The 20,300-nt window shown below is 38.6% G+C and overlaps 2 protein-coding genes across 6 annotated transcripts in view; one reads left to right on the top strand and one right to left on the bottom strand.

The window, feature by feature from the left end:
• The window catches only part of RABGAP1 (RAB GTPase activating protein 1), a 169,158-nt gene that overhangs the window by 27,321 nt on the left and 121,537 nt on the right, over positions 1-20,300 (bottom strand). For all 5 annotated transcript variants that reach the window (XM_061433454.1, XM_061433455.1, XM_061433453.1 and 2 more), the window contains 6 exons: positions 10,970-11,083; positions 7,203-7,277; positions 3,702-3,827; positions 2,958-3,101; positions 1,371-1,412; positions 1,005-1,133 (listed from right to left, as the gene is read on the bottom strand). In XM_061433454.1, the coding sequence (XP_061289438.1) occupies positions 1,005-1,133; positions 1,371-1,412; positions 2,958-3,101; positions 3,702-3,827; positions 7,203-7,277; positions 10,970-11,083 (630 nt within the window). The remainder of the gene's footprint in view (positions 1-1,004; positions 1,134-1,370; positions 1,413-2,957; positions 3,102-3,701; positions 3,828-7,202; positions 7,278-10,969; positions 11,084-20,300) is intronic.
• On the top strand, positions 14,366-14,949 carry LOC133257522 (large ribosomal subunit protein eL21-like). The gene has a single exon (XM_061433485.1). It carries the CDS (start codon positions 14,401-14,403, stop codon positions 14,881-14,883), a length of 483 nt encoding a protein of 160 aa, XP_061289469.1. The 5' UTR covers positions 14,366-14,400; the 3' UTR covers positions 14,884-14,949.

Below are 20,300 nucleotides of genomic sequence, written 5' to 3'. Positions count from 1 at the left end.
AGAGACTCAGTTTCAGCTGCCTCCGGAAGGCCCCAAATCATGTCATAACTTCATGAGCATTAATAATCCTAACACACAGTTTGGTCCCATATTCCCTTGGGATGCTCTTTTATTATCACACACATGAGCTTTAAGCAACTTTGTTTCAGGCACCTGGACATTTCTTCTTTTTCTTTCAAGTTCATCCAGGTATTTAAACATTTCTTGGGTCATACTTTATTTGGCATCTCCGAATGTTTAAAGAAGGGTAGCCTGAACTAGCTCACTATGACATATAACCAGAACCAGAAGTCCAATAATACCTTACAGATGAGGAAACGGTGCCTTAAATAGGTCTGTGCTCTATGCAGCAGACAGTGAAGCTTCTCTCCTGACACAGAGGTTACAGTTTTACCCTCTGGAGTCACACCAAATAAACGTGACAGTCAGCCTTTTATGCACCCTATAAGCATCTCAATACAGCTATTTATTCTGTCTTCCATTTGCCTCCATCCTTCACATTCCAAACTAAACTCCCTCAATTATTTTTTCTTCTTTAAAAACAAAACTTTCATAACATGAACACAAGGAGATTCCTTTTTTTCAAACCTTAAAATAATACAAATCATAAATGCTCCACTGGAAGCGATAAACAGTGAATGGGTTTCCTTCATGTATTATTATTTTCATTTTAGGGAATTTATGTCCACAACAACAAAAACTGAAAGTTAAAGGATGACACAATACAAATCATGAAACCTGAGTTCTGCCACTAACTAGCTATACAAAATTAGGGGGCTTTGTGCTTTGGTTTGTCTTCAAAATTGGAATAATAATTCTTTCCCTAGAGTTCAAAATGGGGAAAGCAATGAGATTAATTCATAGGCTGTAATATATATGAAACAATTTAGAAAATTATACAATACAAAGGAAAACATTATTAATGTGCTATAAATGTTAACAGTTTTATCAGGAAGAGTGAGACACTAACAAAATAATCTACATTAATGCAAAAATGACTTTACCTTCATGTTGCAAGCTAGTTCCATTAGTTTTTTTGCATTTTCTTCTGAGCGGTATCTCTTAGGAAGCTGAACCCTGAAGAATTTCAGGGCACCTTCAAAGTCTGTCAGTAGCAAGTCATCTTTGGAAGTCTTGAAGAAAGAAGAAAACACAACCATGTACAGAAAAGAAGCTTTTTTGCTATAAAGATGCTCAAGAAGTATTTCATAATCCCAGCACCTTTATAATCCCCAGAAGGTAACTCTGTAGCCTTTGCTAGAGCTGCGTGCATGTGTCCACTGTCAGGGACAGTGCTAGAGCACAGCGGCTACTTACGATGAGATCAGAAATGCCAGATAGCCCAGCTTACAAACAAGTGTGCACTGTACCTTTAATAACCCAAGGGCGACGTTAAATATAACACTTATTCCCTAAAAGAGAAAACAGAGAAAACATTTTCAGTGTTTAGAACTGGACTAACTATTAAGCTATTTGTCTTCAGAATAGCCCGCAATTTTAGAGAGATTGTAAAAACTTGAATAAAGAAATGGAGTATCTTGAAAATATTTTGGAAAATAAAAATTACAGGGCCACCAATGAAAAACTAAAGGTAGACCCAGTTTCCCATTCTTCTGAGAGAAGGGCTTTTCTACAGCTATTTTGACAGTTCAAGAATGCTTTCCAAAGTATACTATGCTTCCAAACTAAAAGATTAGTCATAAAATTGTGATCCCTCGTGAAATAACGCCTGGTGTCTCTTCCACTGCCCACTCGAAGGACAACAATCACCCTGTCCAGGAGTCCTATGTCCCAGAAATGAATCTGCTCAGGGTTCCCTCCAACCTGCCTTTCTTCATCTAATCATTCTAGGAGTGCTGGGGCAAAGGACAGCTGAGGGGAGGCACCAACATCTGCTGACCAAGTTAAACTTTAAAAGTTTCTGGGCCTCAGTTTCTATAACTAATAGTCTCCCAATGGTTTTCTGAGCTAATTAGCTCAGAAAGTTTAAGTTACTCAGCCTGTCACCAGACCCACAGTAATTACTTAATAGTTGTTTATAATAGTGAAAAACTAGATAAAGGTTTGTGATTAGGAATTGGTTACATAAATTACGATCTATCCAAAGAATGGAATATCTGACAGTAAGTAAGAGTAATGGTATATTTCTGGAATGCTGTTTTCTTATGTTTCAAGCTAGACAGAAGATACAGATTTTTAAATGGATTTTTGTATGTTTTAAATATGGGATAATTAAACAAAAAGGAGGATGGTACAGATGTATGTGTCTATAGATATTCAAGTATGAGATAAAAATAAGTTACTGAATAGCATATAAGCATAGTCATATTTTATATGCATATAAAGTCATAATATATATACCATATGAAAAAACTGTTCCACACAGAACTTACACATACACATATATGAAAACACACAAAAAAAAGGCTGAAAGAATATACATTAAATGTTAAAAAGTAGTTTTCCTTTAGACTGGGATCAGAAGTATTTTCACATCATTTTGCTTATACTTTCTATAACAAACATGTATTATTTTTGAAATTAGCTTTTTCTTCTTAGGCACACCCTCCAAAACCTAAGACTAAGCTGTGGCAAAGACTGTTATTTACTATAACATCTATTTTCTTTTAGTAATAGACTCTCAAGTTTAAGAAAATTTCTAGGCAGCTTAAAAAAAAATTATCCTTAGCAGCTAGGGATATGTGGTCATGTACCTAAGTTCTGGCCAACAAGAGGTTAAGTGGAAATGCAGGTGGAAATTCCAGGAAGTGTCTTTTAAAAGAGGGGGTACACCTCCTCCGAACCCCTAAACTTCCTAGCTTAAATAAAGAGATAGTGTTTGGACCACTCATCAGCCATACAGAACAGAGCTGCACTCTGGGCAAGGCAGTTACTGCCTGTGACACAGGAGGGAAACTACCAACAAAAGTTTAAGTGCTGTGGCCTCTGATACGCACCTCACATAAAAGCAGGTCGATGATATGGAAGACCATGTACAGAGGGAACTTCGCAGTGAAGAGCGTAAGAAACCACTGGGAGGCATACATGTGCGCTTCAAGGCTTATGTCCAGGAAGTGGTTGTACAGGTCAGGGATGTACTCCTGAAACAGCAGACTGATTAGCTTTATGCACATATGCAGCTGTTTAACTCTCACTCAGGAGGCTCATAAATCTGCCAACAATAGGTCAAAAATGTCATATATTTGTGTTTTTATAAAAACTGAAAAAGTGCTCAGAAGAACACTTATCATCTGGTATGAGACTGGCACTGGACTCTCATTTTCAGTTCACAAAGCAGCTCTGAAGAGGAATCCCCACATGGTGACAAGTATCTGAAAGGACAGTTTTTCTAAGTTATGAAATGTTTGGCAAAGTTTGTTTCACTTTTGTTAGGAGATTCCCAACCAGTCAGCTTCAGAGCCTTGGTAAGTATTTCTAGACTGAGTTTGCTGTGTTAAAATAAAGGCTCCTACACCCATCTGATCTTCTGGGTGTTTATGAGACTGAAAACCTGGCTCACACCCATCAGGTTAACACCTTATTAATCTTGGCATCATTATTACATGGAGAGAAATGAAATACACTAAACCTGATCCTGGATGGCTAAAGAATCACTACTGCTCCTTGGCACCATTTCTTCAATCCTGTTCTTCCCAGTCCTGCACCCTTATCGGCAAATGCAAGCTGGATTCTCTTTTTACCTGCATGAGGCGCTCCAACTGGTAAAATTTGCAATGCAAATCTTCAAAGTTTTGTTTGAAAAGTTCCCTGAGACCATAGTCAAACATGATCTTGACCAGAACACTGAATGCTTGTTCCTCAGGCATCTGTAACAGGGAAAGAGGGAATGGGTGGGAGGATCAAAAATACATACAGAAGTTTTCTCAGTATGTAAAATTCATCCCTAAACTCTCTTATTTGAATACTAGGAAATTTAGTGGTATGCAGTAACTCAGATCTCAGTTGTGTTATGTTTTATAACATTCATTCTTTCAACCAGGAAATATTTAATAATGCCTACTCTATGTCAGACACTGTTGCTGTCCTTGAGGAGCCTCTCATACAATTAATAACTAAATCTCCTACAATAACTAAAATGAATTAGAAAGATCAGTGGGAACACAAGAACAAAAAAGACTGAGTATTCCAGAGGGAGCTAGGAATAGGCTTTAGAGGGAGGACAGGATTCGAACTGAGTAAGAACAGGCCTACTACACGAGTATATGTTTCACCTTCCCCAAATCACGAGACCTTTGTTAAATCATTTTACCTCCTTAACTGTGAACTCATTTCAGTAAAAATGTTCTTCTTCCTCATTGTTGCTAAAAACATGGCTAGTTACAGAAGAACCTTATGTATTCTAATATTTGGAGTAATGCTTCAGGTATTATAGTAACGCTTGCAGTAACACTTAAGATACTACAAAAAGCTTCCCTCACTTCACTTCTATTTACAAACGCTACCACTTATATATCTTCCGTAACTTTACGGAAAAATATCTTCTTGAGAACTTGGCAAATGTCTAGTTTTCAAAATATAAAAAGAACACTGGAAATATTTAAGGCATGATGTGACCACAGCAAGCTTCTCAAATGTCAGGAAGGTGAATGGGTTTCTGTTGAAGACGACGACGACGGTGGGCTGAGCAAAGAAACTGGGAATAAAGCAAAGCTAAAGAGCAAATCAGACTAAGTAGTGAAATGAGAAAAGGATAGCAAATCATTGTTGGAAAGGTAAGGGCTTTGGGGGCAAAGGACCAGACCTTTGAGGTCTTTATCATCAAGACAACTTCACTCTTCACTCACTGAGGGAGACATGGCCTGCCTAGAGTGACATTTCTGATGTTACGCAGCACATGTGCCCCTGCTCTGAATCAAACACTTATTTTAAACACAATGGCAAGCAGCATAGAGTTCAAACCAAGATACTGGGGATTTGATCGGGAAACTAATTTTAAAAGTGTTGTGGTACTTAAATGGGGATAAATGTCCTTGCACTAAAGTTGAGAACAAAGACAAACCATACAGACTTGGTGAGACTCTGAGATATTAAAGTATGATGAAAACAACAAAACAAAAATTTAAAACTTGACCTCATGATGCAGTGTTAATCAGCTTGAAGGTGAGAATCATTTCACAATGCATAGTATATCAAATCATCACATTTTACACTTTATATACACAATTTTAATTTGTCAATTACATGTAAATAAGACTGGGGAAAAAAAACTTGAGTTTTTCTTTATCAATGTCATAGCTTTGTCAAATTTTTGCATGCCTACCAATACCAAGCAGCTAGGTTCATAGCAAGAAGATGTAAAGTGGTTTTGTTACACTTGTATTACAACCTACACAAAATGGATTAAACCTCTTCCAACAACTTCCTCTCCTTAGAGAAACAAAATCTAGACTGCGTGGCCTGGCCTCCACAGCTCTCCTTCAAATCGGTCTTGGCCTCTCTAGCTCCCTCCCCCAACTCCCCATGGCTCCTGATGCTCCGGTCACACTGCCCTTCTTTCAGTTCTTTCCAGATGCCAAGTTTTCCCCATTTCAGGGCTTCTATATACTATACTCGGAGAAGGCACTGGCACCCCACTCCAGTACTCTTGCCTGGAAAATCCCATGGCCGGAGGAGCCTGGTGGGCTGCAGTCCATGGGATCGCTAAGAGTCGGACACAACTGAGTAACTTCACTTTCACTTTTCACTTTCATGCATTGGAGAAGGAAATGGCAACCCACTCCAGTGTTCTTGCCTGGAGAATCCCAGGGATGGGGGAGCCTGGTGGGCTGCCATCTACGGGGTCACACAGAGTCAGACATGACTGAAGCGACTTAGCAGCAGCATATACTATACTATTCTCTTTGCCGGGAATGCGCTACTCTCCACTCTAGTTCTCAAAATAGTTCTATTATTTTTAGAACAATGTTTAAAGAAAGTTAAATGATACAGAAAAGTACAAAAGAGAATGGATGCCCCTTCTCCTTTTTCAGGGTTCCTGTTAGAGGTACCTTGCCAGAGAAGTCTGTAAATGAGGCTTCCTTGTTATTATCCTGTATCACACTTTTCACTGTACCTTCACAGAGCCACTGAAATTAACAATGACATACATGCACTGCTTTTTTGCCTACAACTAGCTCTGCATCCACAAGGACTGGGCCATAGTTACTTGATTCACTCTTGATGTCTATCTAGCACAGTTCAAACCGTAACAGGTGCTCAAAAACTCCCCTACCATCATCTATGGGGTATTTTTGCCAAACATTTTAACTTGAATCATGAGGAAATGATCAGACAAATCAAGAATTTGGGATGTCTTACAAGGCTTGAATTTTCCAAATTGTCAATGGCATGGGACACACAAAAAGGCAAAGAGGACAGTTTAGATTAAAAATAAAAAGCAATGACAATCAAATGCGATGTTTGAATCTTTACTGATCTGGGTTAGGGAAAAAAGAGCTATAAGGATTTCACTGAGCGAACAGGGAAACTGAATGTGGGCTGTGGGTAAGACATGCTGACTTGTCAGATCTGCCTGTGATACTCTGGTTAGGTCCTCAGGAGACACATACACAAGTATTTAGGAGTGGAATACTTTGATATTTGCTACTTATATTATCCAAAAGTAATTTCAAAAAATTCTTCCATAAAAATATAAAACACCCGTGTTCTGTGTGTGTGAAAAAGGAGGAAAAGAGATGCAGAGAAGGCAGTGTGGAAGAATAATGAACTGATAAATTAAGTCAAGTGTATACAGGTGTTCACCTTAACAATTTTTCAATTCTGTTGTGGATTTAAAGAAACCCTAAGAAGAGGGAGGATAAAGGCCTTTGCTGAATGAATGAATAAAATGGCACGGAAGCAAGCCAACTTTGCCGTTCTAGCCCAATACATAAATCTCAAAGCAAAGACTGATGACAGCGGCTACTTTAGAGAAGATAAAACGTCCTCAAAGGGTTTAACCAAGACTAAAGTCTATCCAATTATCCTAGTAATAAAAAAAGTTCTGCCCTTGTACCAATTTTCAACACTGTCATTTATTTTTACCATGTTTCTCTCCCATGACGACATTATATTAAGAAAAAGGTTTCCGGATATAGGAGTTAACACTCATGCACTAGAGTCTGCCCAAAGGCAATACAAAGCCGTGATCAAGTCTGAGGCAGGACATGTGTTAAGAAATACACAGAGACCTAATTACTCACATGGAGAAGCAGAACAGCAGCGAGAAATGACTGGCCTTGGCAATAGCCAATCTCTTCATCATACACAGAATAAGCCTGGGGGGAAAAAACCACAGGAGGTGTAAATGAATGTAGCCAGTCTTAAAAACAAAATACAACACAAAACTTTATTTATTTGGCTGCATTGGGTCTTAGTTGCAGCATGTGAGGTCTTTGAGTTGTTGTACGGGGGATCTAGTTCTCTGACCAGGCAGGGATCGAACCTAGGCCCCTTACCTTGGAAGCTGGGAGTCTCAGCCAATGGACCACCCGGGAAGTCCCAAATGCAGTCACTCTTGAGTCATAGTTGCCTTATAGAAACTCGGAACACAGGAACCCCAAAAATGCTACCCCCACTCCACTATGGCATTCTGATGGTCACTGAATGATGCAAACATTTCCCTTCAATTCCAACTTTTCTTTACAATACATAAACCTGTCACGCCACTTCTTGTAGCCAGGGAGCAGTAAGGTTAAGCAAAAATTATTTTAGCACTAAAAAAAAGGTTGTCATTCTGTCTTTGCTCACACTTTTCTTTCTTCTCTGCCTGGAAAACGTGCTCTTCCTTAAGGTTCCAAACATATCCCATTTTCCCAGGATTCTTTCTCTCCTCGGCAGGTCTATGGTACTTACTACAAATGTATGCTTATTACAGCACTTAACATACTGCATTTTAGAGGTCCCTCCTCTCTACTAGACTACTAACTTCATATGGGCAGGGGTGGTGCCCTATTCAACCTAGCAGCACATCAACACATACCAGGCACTCACCAAACACTGTCAATGTTTATATGTGTAAACATGCTTTCATAAATTCAGGTGAAATTCAATATAATCTCATTATATCCCCCACTTTGTCAAATTTTATCTGATGAGAGGGCCTACAGAACAAGAAACACCCATCTTTTCCAAAGACGAGATGCACAGAGAGATTTAGAAATGATCTTTTATAATTTAATGAGACAACTTTCTACCTATCAAATCAGTAAAAACTAACAAGTGTTAAAACCAGTTTCATTAAGGCTGTTAAAAACTAGCAGTAACATATGCTAACACAGGTCTGTGGAAAGCTATTTGACAATACGGATGAAGGTACTAATCAACATTTGATTAGTAAAGAAAGAATAAAGGTTTCACAGTTAATAGTTGTGCTGGAACTCCACAACTGCTAATGTCTGGTCTGGCTCTTAGGCCCACTACTTACATTCCTTATTTGTATGATGAGAATAATCACAGTATTTATATAATAGAGCTGATGTATTATTCTCAGTCCCCTCAAGTAAAGTACTTAGCGTATGGCTTTACCAATTATGTCCTGGGATAAAAACCTATTGAATTTTCTATAGGTAAAGAATGGAGGGGAGCATTCCTGAAGGAATGCATACAGACATGAAAGTACGTAACACATTTGGGAAATGTTTGGAATATAAGGTTCACGGAGGCTGTAAGGAAATATGGGGAAGAAAAGGCATTTCATTAATTCATCAACATTTAGTGAGCACCTACTATAATATGGCATGCACCGTGCCAAGGGCTACAGATGCTAATATATGTAAGAAATGATTCTTGCCCTTGAGAATTTCACAGTTCAGTTGGGAAGTCTGACAAGCAAATCAACGAGAGTACAGTGAGAAGTTCAATATGATTGAAGCATAAAATATTTAGGGAATAAGCCAGGATATATTACAGAATGCCTTTAATACTAAGCTAATGGATTTAGGAACAGGAAATAAACTAAGGAATTTTGATTCCATTCTGTGGGTTTAACGGAGGCCACTAAAATGATCCTGTTCTAGGGTCAACACAGAGAAAATAATAAATAGGCTTGAACCCAAAGGCAGGGAGACTAATGCAAGGCAGCTTTTATGTAAGTGCCAGCAACATATGATAGTGGCCTGTACCAGGGCAGTGAATAGAGAGGGAAGTACTGCTGCAAGAGACAACAATCATATCAAACTGAACGTGGCCAAAGGAAGGAACTGAAAAAAAACTGAAAAATGATTGTATCTTCAGCAAGACAACAGCATGGGGGTAAAAGGACTATTTTTCATTAAAAGAGATGTAACAACTAACCACAGTGGGAATATTGCTGGATCCTGATTCTAACTAAACTGTACAGACATTTAGGGAAATCTGATTATGGAACAGCAACTGGATGGTACTGCTCATTAATGCCACAGGTGGATAATGATCTTATTTTTTGATGTGCGGTGAAGACTTATTTTTTTGATGTGTGGTAATGTTTGAAGTTTGCTTTAAAGCACTTTAGGGAAGATGAAGCAACTGTGGCAATATGCTGATAAATTCTGGGTAGGGATATAAACAAACTCATTTACACTATTCAACTTTTATGGATGTTTGAAAATTTTCATAATGAAGTATGTTTTTAAATGGACCGTATTATTATACCTTTTCTGATATACTTGACAGACTTCCGCAAGGAGATCAAAAAGCAGCTGGAAATTCAGGCCTTGAGCTAATGTAGATTCGGAAACACTTATGCAGTGGTGACAGCTGAGGCTGTAGGGTGGAAGGAGTCACCCAGGGAGACAGTGGAGAGCTACAGTAACCAGCGGCTGAGCACCTAGAGGAAGGCCTCTGTTTTAGGAACTCACGCGCGCGAGATAAAAAGTCATGTGGGAGGGAATCAACGAAATTGTTACAGAAGTGAGAGCTTAACCAGGAGGAGGAGAAATCAGGAGCAGATAGAGCTGTAATTAAGATCATCATGAGAGAGAAACCACAGCGTAGGGGGTCAGGAGTATGGGATCAGAGTCAGTGAGAACAGGGTTTCCTTCTGGGACATTTTTCAGGAAGGTGAGGGATAGTTAGATTGTTTCCTTAAATGGGAAGCACAACTGAGAAGGGTTTAAAAAGGATGATGACAAGAGGATCACAACAGAAATGATAGCTCTGTAAGTTCTATGAGGAAACTGAAATTAACCCCAAGAAATAGTTCGCTAAGTTCCAAGCGTCTTTATAGTTTAAAGCATCTGGTTTATCACTGGGGCTTCCCTGGTGGCTCAGACAGTGAAGTATCCTCCTGCGATGCAGGTGACCCGGGTTGAATCCTGGGTCAGGATTTCCCCTGGAGAAAGGAATGGCTACCCAATGTAGTATTCTTGCCTGGAGAATTCCATGGACAGAAGAGTCTGGTGGGCTACAGTTCATGGGGTCGCAGAGTCAGACATGACTGAGTGGCTAACACTTCCAATTTATCATTGGAGACATTGTCTTTTATTGCTAGTCTGTCCTAAAACTAGCTGTTGGTTTTGCCTTCTCAACCGTAATATGCAAATTCCTTGAAGGTATGTCTTGTGCCTTATACTTCCTATATAGTAGGTGCTACATAGGTACTTGCTTAGTTTTAGGGGGAATAGACCAAAGCCTAGTTCTGAGGACCAAGAAAGTCAAATTCATCACTTACAATGTGAATACTAAAAAGGAGTTTGTAATGCTGTAGGACTCAGAGGCTTTTAACATAAAACCAACTCGTGAGTCTAAATGTGGTGCCAGGGAACTATTGACTGAAAGTCCTGATTAAAAGAAATCCTACCATTTTATTTTAAATTATTTCCTGTTCACCATGAATCTAAAATTGTGTTGTTACTTTTGGTTTTACAAAAACTATTCTCTTTTTTTGCATTCTTGGACATAAAATACAAATTACATTTTGCAGTTATCTTTTGCATAATTCCAAAGGAACAGAATAACCACCTAAAACAGGCTTTTTTTCAGTATGAAATACCTTGCATATTTTATATAAAGAATCTTGTCCATCTCCTCCTGTGTCCTTAAAGTAGTCATGGGCTGGGAATGTCCGGTTAATATCACGAGTGATAGCACTGTCCTGGGGAGACTCCTGTGGAAACACCAGGAAGCAGAAGGTTCAGTAGTCAGTGATGGATGTACTTGTCTAGGCTAATACAACAAGGTTGTCTTCTAATTTACCTGCTTTAAAATGCTGCAGGAACATACATACACACATGCATGCCTGCGTCTTCAGGGAAGGAAAAGTAAATACTAAGAGGGGAAAAAAAAAAGAAAAGAGACCCATTTCACTGTATACACCTCATGTATATTCCATCTCTGCTGCAAGGAAGTGCAGGTGATAACCTTTCTATTGTTAAGAAGGAAAATGTGTTTCAAAGCGGATTTCCCATAGGAAAACACTCAATCTAACCTCAAAAGAAAGAGGCAAAATGCTCCTGTTAGAAAAACTGGGTACAAAAATTGCTGCTTTAATTGATCCTTTGGCACAAAACTAATGGGCCAGGTTCTCAAAGGGAAAACACAAGTTCCCGGATTGGAACTTACCCAGGGGCAAATGGCATAAAAACTCACATAGCCGTCTACTCAATATGAAACTAGACTATCAAATGCCAAGGGAAAAAAGAAAAAAAAAATGCCAAGGGAGTCAAATGGGCTATGGGAAAATATCCCTTGCTTTTTTACCAATGGAGAAAAACTGTTTCCTCTTCTACAATAAGTAATTAAAACTAAATGAATGTCAGTAATGCACAAAATATGCCAAACACCCAGCTATTTCTAATAGCTTCCCTTTGTTAAATTTTATTTGCTCATGTGCTAAAGAATTGGAGCACAGAAACATGACCTTCTGTTTTAACAACGCATTGTCCTCATAGCTAAGACAACAGACTGATTCTCCTCAGTGAGACTGCATTATATTCAGCACACCATCCAAGAGCCTGACACTCTTGTTTCAAATGAAAAATTAGTAATTTTTTTTTTGGGTCTTGTAATTTTTCTAGCCTTTTAGGTAATCAGGTTCCCAGGGCCGTAAATATTTTACAGTTGTGCAATCTAAAATAACTTTACATTAAAAAAATTTTTTACTGTATAAATTTGACATGTTAACATCATGTAAATTTACAGTGTAGAGCATGTTACTCTCCATGGAGTCGCAGAGTTGACTGAGTGACACTTTCACTTTGATACATTTATACTGTATTGTAAAATGATTGCCAGTATAGCAGTATCACATTGTAGTTCAGTATTGCTGTCTACATACATACTGTGCATTAGATTTTTGGCTTATTTACTACTCATTACAAAGTTTGTATGCTTAAAAACTAGTCTTATCCTTTCAACCTCCATCACTAGTGAGCTAACTTTAAGCCTGTGCTCTTTCTTAACCTGCAAACTATTTAAGCCTACAGTGACACTGCCAAACTGCTTTCCAAAGAGATTTACTGGCAGACTACCAGGATTTTTTTATTTTTCTGACTACTAGTTTTTAATGCATCATTAACAACAGTCAGGGCAGCTCTGAGCTGTGGTGATCCCTGACAGCACAAAATGCAAGGTGAGAATTAAAGACTACAGTTGTTATTACAGCTTCTAGGCTGTAACACACGGAGAGGAAACAGAGCTGGGGATAGGGAGTACTTCCCTGAGTTGAGAAAACAGACAGCAGAATTCAGGGAGGGCAAGGTAGCTAGACTCTGCAGCTCAGAGTACCAAAGAGAAAAGCTGAACAGAAGGAGGTCTGCAAAGCTACCTAGAGGGGTCCCTATGAGTCACAAAATCATAAAGAAAAAGATGATAACCTGGAATTCATCAAATTAAAAATCTTTAATATTCAAAACTTACTGTTAAAAACATGAAAAATGGAAGCCATGAACAGGATAAATCACCTATACAATCTATCTGATAAGTGATTTATATCTGAAACATATAAAAGGCGACAAACAACTGATTTAAAGGGAGGAGGGGAATGGTGGTAAAAGATGGAATAAATGTTTCACAAAAGAAGACACAGAGATGGCAAATAAGCACATGAAAAATTTCAACATCATTAGTTATCAGCAAAATGTAAATTAGAAGTACAATGAGATTTCTCTGCATGGTCACTAAATGCTAAAATGAGAAGTACCCAATATATAAAGGACTAGTAAAGGGTGAAGAACAACTTGAACTCTCATACATTGCTGGTGGGAATGCAAAATGGTACAAATACTACAGAAACCATTTGGAAGTTTCTTATAAAGTTAAACATATGCTTATCATGCAATTTAGTGACTCATGTCTACATAGTTATCCAAGAGAAATGAAAATAAAAACGCATGTAAATACCTGAACTCAAATGTTTGTAGCAGTGTGATTCCTGATGGCTCAAACTGGGCTCCAGTGGGTAAATGGATAAAGAAACTGTGGTACATGCATATAGTGATGGAATACTACTCAGCAATAAAAGGGGAAAAACCCAGTGATAATGCAACATGATAGATCACAAAAGCATGAGACTGTATGAAATAAGACAGACATAAAAGACCACTTTCTATAATTCCATGTATATGAAATTCTACAAAAGACAAATCACAAGGTACAGAAAGCAGATCAATGTTTGGAAGTGGCTGGGGCTCAAGGGAGAAGGCTGATATTTGGCAAAACTAATACAATATTATAAAGTTTAAAAATAAAATAAAATTAAAAAAAAAAGAGCGAAGACAACTTTTTAATACGCACATTAAAAAGCAGAGGCATTACTTTGCCAAGAAAGGTTTTTCTAGTCAAAGCTATGGTTTTTCCAGTAGTCATGTATGGATGTGAGAGGTGGACCATAAAGAAAGCAGAGCGCCAAAGAACTGATGCTTCTGAACTGTGGTGCTGGAGAAGACTCTTGAGAGTTCCTTGGACTGCAAAGAAATCCAACCAGTCCATCCTAAAGGAAATCAGTCTGAATATTCATTGGAAGGACTGACTCGGAAGCTGAAACTCCAATATTTTGGCCACCTGATGCAAAGAACTGATTCACTGGAAAAGATCCTGATACTAGGAAAGATTGAAGGCGGGAGAAAGGGATGACAGAGGATGAAATGGTTGGATGGTATCACCAACTCAACGGACTGAGTTTGAGTAAGCTCCGGAGTTGGTGATGGACAGGGAAGCCTGGTGTGCTTGCAATCCATGGGGTTGCAAATCGTTGGTCATGACTGATCAATTGAACTGAACTGAAGTAAGAGTGAATGGAAGTGATGGAATTATTTTTGAAGTGATGGAATTATCCATCACATCCATGGTACTAATTAAAACATGTTGTATTGTTCACTAAAAGCTGGTGAATTTTATTGTACATATATCACATCTAAATAAGGTGATTTTAAAATGGAAAACAGCTTTTCGGCCGGAACGGCCATGTTCCAGTGATTCGCCAAGATGACCAACACAAAGGGAAAGAGGCGGGGCACCCGCTACATGTTCTCCAGGACTTTCAGAAAACATGGAGTTGTTCCCTTGGCCACATACATGCGAATCTACAAGAAGGGTGATATTGTAGGTATCAAGGGAATGGTTACTGTTCAAAAAGGAATGCCCCACAAGTGTTACCATGGCAAAACTGGGAGAGTCTACAATGTCACCCAGCATGCTGTTGGCATCATTGTAAACAAACAAGTTAAGGGCAAGATTCTTGCCAAGAGAATTAATGTGCGTATCAAGCATATTAAGCACTCTAAGAGCCGAGATAGCTTCCTGAAACGTGTGAAGGAAAATGATCAGAAAAAGAAGGAAGCCAAAGAGAAAGGGACTTGGGTTAAGCTGAAGCGCCAGCCTGTTCCACCCAGAGAAGCACACTTTGTGAGGACCAATGGAAAGGAACCCGAACTGTTGGAGCCCATTCCCTATGAATTCATGGCCTGATGGGTGTAAAAATAAAGACCCGGATTGTGCAAATGAAAAAAAATAAATAAAATGGAAAACAAACAAGAGAGGATACACATACAACCAAACAAGAGTCTCTGGATGATTCAGGTCCTTTAGATTAAGAATTCCCACTACTAGTTTAGCTGCTGCTAAGTCACTTCAGTCGTGTCCGACTCTGTGCGACCCCATAGACGGCAGCCCACCAGGCTCCCCCGTCCCTGGGATTCCCTAGACAAGAACACTGGAATGGGTTGCATTTCCTTCCCCAGTGCATGAAAGTGAAGAGTGAAAGTGCAGTTGCTCAGTCGTGTCTGACCCTTTGCGACTCCATGGACTGCAGCCTACCAGCTTCCTCCGCCCACGGGATTTCCCAGCCAAGAGTACTGGAGTGGGTTGCCATCACCTTCTCCAACTAGTTTAGCTATATGTACCTAAAAAATGAAAATGATGCCAATTCATCTTTAAGGCCTTAAAACCAGGGGCTTAGCTTAGAGTCAGATGTATCTGGGTTTAAAAGCTGGCCTTACTCTCTTACTTGGCTGAGAAACTTAAGGTAAGCTTGTCTTCTCTGGTTAATATAATCTACCTTATAAAGTTGTAATGATGGTCACTTTAAATAATCTATAAATTATAAACATGTAAAGAGCTTCCAAGGCTTCCCTGGTGGCTCAGTGGTAAAGAATCTGCCTGCAATGAAGGCGAAATTGGTTAGCTCACCTGGGAAGATCCCCTGGAAGAGCAAATGGCAACGCTCTAGTATTCTTGCCTGGGAAATCCGATGGACAGAGGAGCATGGTGGGCTACAATCCACTGGGATCATAAGACAGTGGGGTATGACTTAGTGACTGAAACAACAAAGAGCTTCCAGAACTGCCTGACACATATATAAAGCACCTGATAAAAGTGAAAGCAAGCACAGCGTCCAGCACCCTGAGAGCTGGGGCTGTCCTCTAAACACAAGCACATCCACACACAAATAAGCACATACTCATGCACACAAATGTGCGTGTGCACACACACTGTTATAGAGTACACACACGCACATGGTTCACAGAATGTGTATTGTTTTTACTTTTTTTTTTTTGTTTTTACTTTTGAATATCTTATTTTCCTATAAAACTATTTACATAGGGTTAGAAACTGTGATTTAGTTTTGTAACTTCCAGAGCCTAGCAAAATCATGACACACACTTAGTGCCCGATAAATATATCAAAGAAAAATCCAAAAGCTTCCTTAAAATTGAGTGATGACAATGCTCATGTGATCAACAGCTCTCCCCAAACCACAATCTCTAATGCTAATGTTTATTAATTCAAGAATCATGTGAAAGAGGCATGAGACCAATCAGAAGAGAACCTTATTAATAATTAAAGACATTCTGACTAAATACCTGAAAAAAAAACCAAGACTGCTATGATGATTGATTCATTAGTGACTTTCAAATTGTGTCATATGCAGGCAAGAGAATAACTGTGATGAGACATAGAACAGAGCCCCACCTTGTGCCTTCTCTTTATTTTTTAACAAAATAAGAAAGTAAGGTTATTTTAAAAAATTAAGTGCCTTATCAGTACCTTTAGGGAAGTATATTGATTTTACCAAGCCATCCCAAAACTGAAAATTTGTTTCCTCAGGGGTTTTATTATGAAATATTTCAGTAATGACAAAAGTATAGAGAACATATAATGAATACACATGTGATTATCAAGATTAAGAAAGCAAACATCATAGATACAACTCTGTACACCTAATTCGAATCTGTTATGCCCTCTTCCTCCTTTTATAGTTAACCACTATCCTGGTTTTGCTATCATTGCCAGGCATATTTTAATGTATATGTTATGTACATATATGTGTGTAGATGCATGTATTAATATATGTATATGAATACAGTATCTACAAACCATATATATTCTTTACAGAATGTTTAAAGTATTTTCTTTAAATGACATTATAATCCATGTCCTCTTCAGTAGCTTCTTTTATTCAATACTATATCATACAGTGGAAGTGAGAAATAGATTTAAGGGACTAGATCTGATAGACAGAGTGCCTGATGAACTATAGAATGAGGTTCGTGACACTGTACAGGAGACAGGGATCAAGACCATCTCCATGGAAAAGAAATGCAAAAAGCAAAATGGCTGTCTGGGGAGGCCATACAAATAGCTGTGAAAAGAAGAGAAGCGAAAAGCAAAGGAGAAAAGGAAAGATATAAACATCTGAATGCAGAGTCACAAAGAATAGCAAGAAGAGATAAGAAAGCCTTCTTCACGGATCAATGCAAAGAAATAGAGGAAAACAACAGAATGGGAAAGACTAGGGATCTCTTCAAGAAAATCAGAGATACCAAAGAAACATTTCATGCAAAGATGAGCTCAATAAAGGACAGAAATGGTATGGACCTAACAGAAGCAGAAGATATTAAGAAGAGATGGCAAGAATACACAGAAGAACTGTACAAAAAGATCTTCACGACCCAGATAATCACGATGGTGTGATCACTGACCTAGAGCCAGACATCCTGGAATGTGAAGTCAAGTGGGCCTTAGAAAGCATCACTACGAACAAAGCTAGTGGAGGTGATGGAATTCCAGTTGAGCTATTCCAAATCCTGAAAGATGATGCTGTGAAAGTGCTTCACTCAATATGCCAGCAAATTTGGAAAACTCAGCAGTGGCCACAGGACTGGAAAAGGGCAGTTTTCATTCCAATCCCAAAGAAAGGCAATGCCAAAGAATGCTCAAACTACTGCACAATTGCACTCATCTCGCGCGCTAGTAGAGTAATGCTAAAAATTCTCCAAGCCAGGCTTCAGCAATATGTGAACCATGAACGTCCTGATGTTCAAGCTGGTTTTAGAAAAGGCAGAGGAACCAGAGATCAAATTGCCAACATCCGCTGGATCATAGAAAGAGCATGAGAGTTCCAGAAAAACATCTATTTCTGCTTTACTGACTATGCAAAAGCCTTTGACTGTGTGGATCACAATAAACTGTGGAAAATTCTGAAAGAGATGGGAATACCCAACCACCTGATCTCCCTCTTGAGAAATTTGTATGCAGGTCAGGAAGCAACACTTAGAACTGGACATGGAACAACAGACTGGTTCCAAATAGGAAAAGGAGTACGTCAAGGCTGGATATTGACACCCTGTTTATTTAACTTATATGCAGAGCACATCATGAGAAACGCTGGACTGGAAGAAACACAAGCTGGAATCAAGATTGCCAGGAGAAATATCAATAACCTCAGATATGCAGATGACACCACCCTTACAGCAGAAAGTGAAGAGGAACTCAAAAGCCTCTTGATGAAAGTGAAAGTGGAGAGTGAAAGAGTTGGCTTAAAGCTCAACATTCAGAAAACAAAGATCATGGCTTCCGGTCCCACCACTTCATGGGAAATAGATGGGGAAACAGTGGAAACAGTGTCAGACTTTATTTTGGGGGGCTCCAAAATCACTGCAGATGGTGACTGCAGCCATGAAATTAAAAGACGCTTACTCCTTGGAAGGAAAGTTATGACCAACCTAGATAGCATATTCAAAAGCAGAGACATTACTTTGCCAACAAAGGTTCGTCTAGTCAAGGCTATGGTTTTTCCTGTGGTCATGTACGGATGTGAGAGTTGGACTGTGAAGAAGGCTGAGCACCAAAGAATTGATGCTTTTGAACTGTGGTGTTGGAGAAGACTCTTGAGAGTCCCTTGGACTGCAAGGAGATCCAACCAGTCCATCATAAAGGAGATCAGCCCTGGGATTTCTTTGGAAGGAATGATGCTGAAGCTGAAACTCCAGTACTTTGGCCACCTCATGCAAAGAGTTGACTCACTGGAAAAGACTCTGATGCTGGGAGGGATTGGGGGCAGGAGGAGAAGGGGACAACAGAGGATGAGATGGCTGGATGGCATCACTGACTCAATGGACGTGAGTCTCAGCGAACTCCGGGAGTTGGTGATGGACAGGAGGCCTGGCGTGCTGCGATTCATGGGGTCACAAAGAGTCGGACATGACTGAGCGACTGATGATCTGATGATATTTTAATGATTAATCTATGGTGATAAACATAGCTCAAGTGGATTTAACTGTATAACTATGTAGTTATTTATGTATAGAGTTATTTATCTATTCTACTGTGGATAAACATTTAGATGATTTCAACATTTTCCACTACAATGTGATAATAAAGATTCACGCGTCTTCTCAAAACAAAAAAGAGAAAGAAATAGAACAGAGTAAAGACTGGGTCCTTCAGCTCAAAATGCAAAATAAATCATCCTGCAATTATCAATAGAATGATACAAAAGGAGTCTATATTAATATATATTACTGTGGGTTAATAGTTTTTATTTAGCCTAGGATATATGAATTCTATTCAATTCAGTTTTATGTATGTATTTTTGGCCACACTGTGCAGATTGCAGGATCTTAGTTCCCCAACCAAGGATTGAACCTAGGACCCCACAGTGAAAGCGCCAAGTCCAACCTCTGGACTGCCAGGGAATTCCCTTGAATTAAAATTAAAACTCAGTTTTAATTTTAACAAACACATAGAATATAAAATAGCAACACAAAGAGAAAACTACAGGCATGTTGGGAGTTAAGAAATCTTTGAAATAAAACTGTTTCATGAATAGCTCAAACAACAACAGATTGTTGTTATCTGCTTCAATTGTGAAACTGCAGCATGACAAAAACTTATTGCACCCCTAGAGTCATTTAGAGGAAAAATAATTGGATTTCACCAAAATTAAAAATTTTCTGCTTATAAAATGTGTCATTAAGAGAAGAAATAGGCCAGTAGTACATGTATCTGAAAAGGAACTATATTCAGAATATATATAAAAATGTAAAGACATGACCTAATAAAATGGGCAAAAATTTGAGCAGACACATTAGATAAGTAAATGAAAAGGCAGTTACCAGGACAATGCCAATTAAAACCACAATGAGCAAGTTAGTCAGAGCCTCTACTAAAAAGAATGAGTTTTTGGTGATGAGGGGAGAGCTACTACCTGGAACACTCTGTAGAGAATAATTCAATCAAGTGGAGATCTGGAAAATCAGAATGATAATTTTGAAGCACTGAAGAAGATGACCCAAAGCAGCACTAAGTAGTTTCTGAAGGGTTCAGGAACTTAAAAACAAAAAGGAGGAAGAGGACTTAAAGCACTAAAACAATAATTAAAATAAATTCCACATTGACAAAACTTTTCAAAAATGATGACTAGACATGTTATTGAGCTACATTTGAAGTTCAGCTACAATAAATTATTCTGAAAAAGTTGTAAATTCTATTCTTGAATTATATCTCCACTCTAATTGTATTTCCAAAAGAGATTTCTGTTTTTTTAAAATGTCAGATGAAATCACTCTGGAATTTTATGAAACAAAAATGAAAGCTCTGAAATA

Source organism: Bos javanicus, chromosome 11 (assembly GCF_032452875.1).
Source record: "Bos javanicus breed banteng chromosome 11, ARS-OSU_banteng_1.0, whole genome shotgun sequence".
NCBI lineage: Eukaryota > Metazoa > Chordata > Mammalia > Artiodactyla > Bovidae > Bos > Bos javanicus.
Note: the sequence above shows the minus strand (reverse complement) of the source record. Positions and strands in the feature narration are given on the sequence as shown.